This window comes from Tachysurus vachellii, chromosome 4 (genome assembly GCF_030014155.1).
Source record: "Tachysurus vachellii isolate PV-2020 chromosome 4, HZAU_Pvac_v1, whole genome shotgun sequence".
Lineage (NCBI taxonomy): Eukaryota > Metazoa > Chordata > Actinopteri > Siluriformes > Bagridae > Tachysurus > Tachysurus vachellii.
In genome coordinates, this window is record NC_083463.1 from 4,692,813 (window position 1) to 4,700,312 (window position 7,500).

General features: G+C 40.9%; 1 protein-coding gene across 3 annotated transcripts in view; it reads right to left on the reverse strand.

Moving 5' to 3' along the window:
* trak2 (trafficking protein, kinesin binding 2) overlaps nucleotides 1-7,500 on the reverse strand; it is a 28,644-nt gene that overhangs the window by 16,652 nt on the left and 4,492 nt on the right. For all 3 annotated transcript variants that reach the window (XM_060867485.1, XM_060867484.1, XM_060867483.1), the window contains exons 2-3: nucleotides 6,853-7,038; nucleotides 3,059-3,202 (exon numbers count right to left, since the gene is read on the reverse strand). In XM_060867485.1, the coding sequence (XP_060723468.1) occupies nucleotides 3,059-3,202; nucleotides 6,853-6,907 (199 nt within the window). In that variant the 5' untranslated portion in view covers nucleotides 6,908-7,038. The remainder of the gene's footprint in view (nucleotides 1-3,058; nucleotides 3,203-6,852; nucleotides 7,039-7,500) is intronic.

The window sequence follows — 7,500 nt, forward strand, 5'->3', positions numbered from 1 at the left end:
CACACACACACACACACACACACAGTGTCTCTCACACAGACACACACACACAGTGTCTCACACACAAACACACACAGTGTCTCTCTCTCTCACATACACACACACACACACACAGTGTTTCGGCATCAAACCCTGAATATGACATTATTTCTTTCATTTTAATTGGAATATTACATTTAAAATAAAGTGGACAAAAGAAGCTGTTGCTGCTCGTATGGATGACAAACACAGTACTAACATCATTATTTATTTTAAACACTAATTCCCTCCTCAAATATCATCTTCTATCACCAAACTTGTTAGCTTTTTATAGACTGCCAATGAATGCAGTGACCTCTCTGTCGTCTCAGCCTTATTTCTACACCGTCCCTCTACAGCTGGTCTCAGACTGACCCCTTGTTGCAGACCCAGTGACTGTTCACTCCACCTCCACGTCCCTGAACTGGGAGCAGAACACATGGTGGACTGAGGACACAACCCCAGACCTGCCTCGGTGCCAAAACCACCAGGAGACGAAGTGAAAAACAGTTAGAAAAATATTATATTAAATATGTTACTGAATTGGAGAGGAAACTAAGCTTTCTATTCTACAGTATAAACATTTTACAGGAATTCAGACCTGTCTGGTTCAATCTGGCAGAAAATTTCAAACGCCAACATTGTATGCTAGCTAACACAAAGTCACAAGCATCATAACCGAGAAGATTTTGCCCTTCTTCTGATCTTCTTTACATCTACATTACATTTACAGCATTTAGCAGATGCCCTTATCCAGGGTGACTTACATTTTTTATCTCATTTTTATACAACTGAGCAAATGAGGGTTAAGGGCCTTGCTCAGGGGCCCAGCAGTGGCAGCTTGGTGGATGTAGGAATCGATCTCACAACCTTCCGATTGGTAGCCCGACACCTTAAACACTAGGCTACCACATCCCACATTATTATCTTCCATACTATTAATATCTTCACTATGATCAATAAAAGTATACACTGCATGGCAAAAAGTATGTGCAACCCTGACCATTAAAGCCATATGTGTCAGAAGCTCGCAATCATGTCGACTGTCTTTATTCGCTGTAGCGTTACAATTTCAACTAAGAGACTCGAACATTATTGCAGAATGACAAAGCACCTGTGCACAAAGCACATAGCTCCATGAAGACATGGTGTGGCAGTGAAGGTTGGAGTGGAAGAACTCCTATCTCCGGGCACAGAGCCCTGACTCAACCCCATTAAATAACACGGGATGAACTGGAACAGAACTGCACCCAAGGGGACACATAAATATGACATCAGCAGTGGAACACATAAATATGACATCAGACACACTAACTCTGTGACACGGGTAACAAGATCCCTTTTCCTCTCCACTAATACAAAGCAAAGCACACACACAGCTATATGACCTTAGCGGTAGGTCATGCATACAGACAGACAGACAGACACACAGACACATAGACAGACATGCACACAGACACACACTACTCAAAGTCTTTAAGTCTCTGACCTTCAGCAACAAAACAGTCAAACAGGTCCTCGTTCTGAAGGTTTAAAACTGCCATGACTGCTGTTCCTCTCTCCCTCTCTCTCTCTCTCTCTTCTTTCCTGTCTGTCCCTCTTACCCTCTCTCCACCCACCCCCTCTCCATTCCTCGATCCTGTGACTTTAACCCTGGATCTGCTGTCAGATGCTCTTAAGGGACAAGCAATAAATTCTTCTGGCCTTGTTACACACCCTTACACACAGACACACACAGACACACACGATACTGAATAATGTGTGTATAAATAGCAGACCTGGGTGCACTGTCTGAAATATACACACACCCACGGACGGACACATACACACACACGGACACACACACACAGGGACCCACACAGTCATAGACACTCACACAGTCATAGACACACACATACAGAGACACCAGTGACGTGTCTCAGTCTTGCCCGTCTCCCATCGGACAGAAAGACAGTTAAAGAGACAGTTGAAGAGCTGAAATAACAGACACAGCATACAGATATGGTCATAAAAATGCACAGAATGATATGAAGAACGGAGACTGGCACTGATTTCTTTCCAGCCCTGACTGTAGATTTTTCCTCAAAATAGAGACACTGATGTAACATTCTTTAGCAAGGCAGATTATCTACGCAATAAATAATCACGAGAAGGAGAACAAAAGCTAAATAACTCAAGCATTACAACATAGTTAGCTTTGTACATGGATGTTTTCTTATGTTAGCAAATTAGCCATGTTTGGCTTTTTCTTTAAATGTTAGCCTTTTTTTCTATGATTGCCAGTTGTAGTTTTAGGAGTTTCTACAATGTAAGCTAGTTAGTACTGTTTAGGAATTTTGTAAATGTTCTATGCTGTTAGTTGGCAAGCTTTGCTTAAAAATATTCTCCAACAAATTAGAATATTTGCTAAGTATGTTTTTGTAAGATGTTTGGTTAAATTTCTCTTTTCTGGCCTTTTTAGAAATTTTCCAGGATGATTTTTGTTTCAAAACCTTTGGTTAGCTAGAAAGTTTTCCTTAAACTTCATATTCTGAATTATTTCTATCAGATTAGCTTGCTAGCTCTGTCTTTAAATATCAAATAAGATTATCCTTCTAGGTTACCTAACTACAGTAGCTTTTGGGGAGGATTAAGAGTTTCTAATATGCTAGCATGATTTCAGTTTTTGTTAGCTAGCCAGTTTTGTTTATAGAGTTTCTGCATTTAAACACATTTAATTTAGACATTACACACAAAAAAATGACAAGTAAAAAAAAAAAGATTACAATACAAATTTGTTGGTTAGCATGTTTGGTATTCAAAAGAAATTCGACATGGACATGTAGAGGATTACAGACTTGAATCTATAATCTATCATTGTACACAAACTCAATATAAACTCATCTAATAAACCAGGGTCTCCTTCAGATTCAATATTTTCTGTCCTGTTTTTCATTCTATCCATCCATCCTTAAAGGAGACGGTTTTACACACACACACACACACACACACACACACACACACAGACAGACACAGACAGACACACACACGGATGACTCACTCATGTAGCGAAATGTCTCCTCGGCCAGCAGTGGAGAGATGGAGCCGTGTTCATCCGGAGAGCAGGCGGGAGAAACCATCCAGTCCTGTGTCTCGTACACATACACAGGGTCTGCACTGCTGACACACACAGTACAGCCCTCATCTAAAACACACACAGACACACAGCCACAAAGACACACACACACACACAGACACAAAGACACACACACAGACAGGCGCACACAAAGACATACACACAGACACAAAGACACACACACAGACACAAAGACACACACACAGACACAAAGACACACACACACAGACACAAAGACACACACACAGACACAAAGACAGACAGGCGCACACACAGACACAAAGACACACACAGACACACACACAGACACAAATACACACAGACACACAGACAGAAACACACACACACAGACACAAAGACACACACACAGACAGGCGCACACAAAGACACACACACAGACACAAAGACACACACACAGACACAAAGACACACACACACAGACACAAAGACACACACACACAGACACAAAGACACACACACACAGACACAAAGACACACACACAGACACAAAGACACACACACAGACACAAAGACACACACACAGACACAAAGACACACACACAGACACAAAGACAGACAGGCGCACACACAGACACAAAGACACACACACACAGACACAAATACACACAGACAGAAACACACACAGACAGAAACAAAGACACACACACACAGACAGACACAAAGACACACACAGACAGACACACACAGACACACACAGACAGACACACACACAGACACAAAGACGCACACACAGGCACAAAGACGCACACACAGACGCACACACAGACACAAAGACACAGACAGACACACACACAGACACAAAGACACAGACAGAGACACACACAGACACAAAGACACACACACAGACAGACACACACACACACAAAGACACACACAGACAGACACACACACAGACACAAAGACACACACACAGACACACACAGACAGACAGACACAAAGACGCACACACAGACACAAAGACACAGACACACACAAAGACACAAAGACACACAGACACAGACACACACACAGACGCAAAGACACAGACAGACGCACACACAGACAGACGCACACAGACAGACGCACACAGACAGACGCACACACAGACAGACGCACACACAGACAGACGCACACACAGACAGACGCACACACAGACAGACGCACAGACAGACGCACACACAGACAGACGCACACACAGACAGACGCACACACAGACAGACGCACACACAGACGCACACACAGACAGACGCACACACAGACGCACACACAGACAGACGCACACACAGACAGACGCACACACAGACAGACGCACACACAGACAGACGCACACACAGACAGACGCACACACAGACAGACGCACACACAGACTCTTGTTAGAACTTGTAATTGCATGGTATGAAATCTACAACCCAATGTTTTATGTTTCTACCCCCTCCCCTCCCCCACACCAATATATCACAGTACCGTGAACTCTGAATGATCACAGGAAATAAATAAACCAAATTACAAACAATAAACTCGTCTTCCTGTAACTCACTCCTCCATCCTCCAGCTGTCTCATAATTGTACCTTTCTGATGTCTAGCATGCTTTGGGGTGTTTTCTTTAATATTAACTATCTAGCATCGTTTTGAGATTTTATATTATGTTAGCAAGTTTCTGTGTGGAAACTGTCTGAGCTTAGCTAGGTAGTTTTTTTTGGAGGAGAATTTTATTTTTAATGTTAGAAAGCTAGTCTTGTTGAGTGATTAGCTATAATGTTATTTCCTATAATATTGTTTTTTATAAGTTTAGCTAGCTAGTTTTGTCTGAAATATTCTCAAAACAGAGTGGATTTTTCTCTTAATGTTAGCTAGCTTGCTGCTGGTTAGATTATGCTTCTCTCGCAGTTTCTACCCAGTTTACTTTTGGGGCGATTTTTAAACATACCTGCAAACTCACAAGAGGTGAAAAAGGTGACAAGGTTCGAAATCCCCCCCGAAAAATTGAGAACTTAAAATGAAACAGTCTGACAAGAACATAAAGGGAAAAGACAACATTTGCTTTAAGTGAAAAAAGCACTTTTATTAATCCTATTTTTACCAAAATTTCTTGGAAATAATTTTTCTCTGAACAATTTGAGTGCCTTGGAACCTTAATAAATTGATGAACACAAATATTGCTATTTTGTTTTTTGGCCGCCACAAGCCTTTCAAGTGCCCGTTTTCGTTGTTTAGCAATGTGTATCTTTATTGCTTTTTGTTCGTCCTCTGTGGCTTGAAGTGAGGTACGAAATAGGTGATTGCCTTATCTTGCTTCTGAATGCTGATTGGTCAAAAGACGTGACGATGATTGAGACGTGAGGCGTCATCTGCTTACTAGCGCTTCACACTCCAGTCCAGTTGGTGGCGGTGAATGCACCAAAAGTTGGTTTGCCATCCGCCATAAAAAGTCATTAGAAGTAGAGACGCGAGGCATCAGCTTGATAGACGGTTTACTACGCTGCGTCCAAAACCGCCACCTAAGCACTACTTCGCCTAATTATTGGATGGAAGTAAGCGGTTTCGGACGCAGCTGAAAGAAGCCCACCCCCCACCCCCCCAAACTAAAAACTCTTCGGATCTACACGATTCACACAAATGACATATTTTGATTAAAAACGGCGAATTTCGCCGAAAAGCGACTAGTTTGCAGGTATGTTTAAAAAGTTTTCCTTGATGCCACTTTGCTCTAGAACTCGTATTTTGGTTTAGCCAGATAGTTTTGCTTTTGAATTCATTGTAATGTTAGTCAGGGCAATTCAATGTTAGCTAGTTTTGTCCAAAATATCTTTAACAAAAAGCATTTCTAATTCTAGAGATTAAAATTATTCACATAAAGTTAGCTAGCAAGCTGATGGTTGGATTTGTAGTTCTCTTGCAATTTCTAGCAAATCTTTTCTATCTTGTTTTGGTCATTTTCTGTGATGAAAGCTAGCTATATTTATTTGAATGCAAACATTCACAGGTAACTAGCTATCTAATATCGTTGTGTGATGTTTCACCTCAAAGAATGACGTCTTATCAAATGAAAATAGCTTAAATAGCCAATTTTATTACGTATTTCTTATTAAAAAGTTCAGAATGAACCAAATATATCATTATTAAACTTATTTTTAATCATTTTTTCTATTAATCTCAAGTTGAAATAGTCTCGTAATAGATATTAACTATAATGCTTATATATTATATATTCATTGCTTTTATTGTCGAATAATGTTTATATCACATCGCTGTTAAATTCTTAATTCTGATTGGTCAGAAGGTGTTTATTAGACAAGTGTGTCGGCTTTAATTAAATCACAGGTTAATAATAATGCACTCGTTTTCTCTAACGTTTTGTTCCTTATTAATGAAAATAAATAAATAAATAAAATATCAGTAGTGAATTTTTTTTAGTGTGACTTGTAGTTTCTTGTGTAACTTATTCTAGTAATCAAACCCATGTACATGAACATCACAGTCCTTAATCAACAAGTCGCCCTCAGAAGTGCAGAGGGCCGATGTGGAGGATTTGAGACACAGCTTTGTCTCTGAGGACAGCGACGTTAACTGTAGCTGGTCGAACATGTAGTTCACTGGGGCAAGAGATAAATATAGCAACTGGGGCATGCTTTTCACACACGCACACACACGCACACACACTCTCACACTCACTCTCTCACACTCACTCTCTCACACTCACTCACTCACACACACTCACCTGTTCCCACAGCCGCCTCCTTCTTCTCCGCACTCATGTGCTTCACCTCGAGCATCCTGATTGGCTGTTGGGTGGAGAGGGGCGGAGCTCCTCAATCACACCCAACGTGCAGGACGACGAGTCGGATAAGGTTAACCATGACCTCACATCCTGCCCCGACTCCACCTCATACACCACCTCCTCCACCTGAAAGAGACCAACAAGGCACTTATCCCTTAGTGGTAAAATGTTTAGTTTCTGTTATTATTTATAGGTGTAATTATAAACAAATTTAAAGTATGACATGTCATTCAGTAATAAATTAGAAACTGAAGGTCTGCCAGTTCCACTCAAAATGCTTGGATCGGCGCCGATACCGATCCAAAATATCGGATCGGTACATCCCTACTGCAAAGAGGAATAAAAGTGAATTGAACTCCATTAACTGTAGCTGGTCCACAGTGGTACAAAATAAAGAAATGGGGTTCTCAGCTCTTAAGATGCTTAATAACAATTAAAAACAAATGAGTTATTAAATAGTTAAGAACCGATAAGAAACCAAAATAAACTGTATAAACAGTAGTGCAGTGACAGTATAGTGTTATAAGTTTAAGTGTGCATCAGTGTAAAACACTACAGGATATGCTGCTGTGACTATGATGTTGTCAT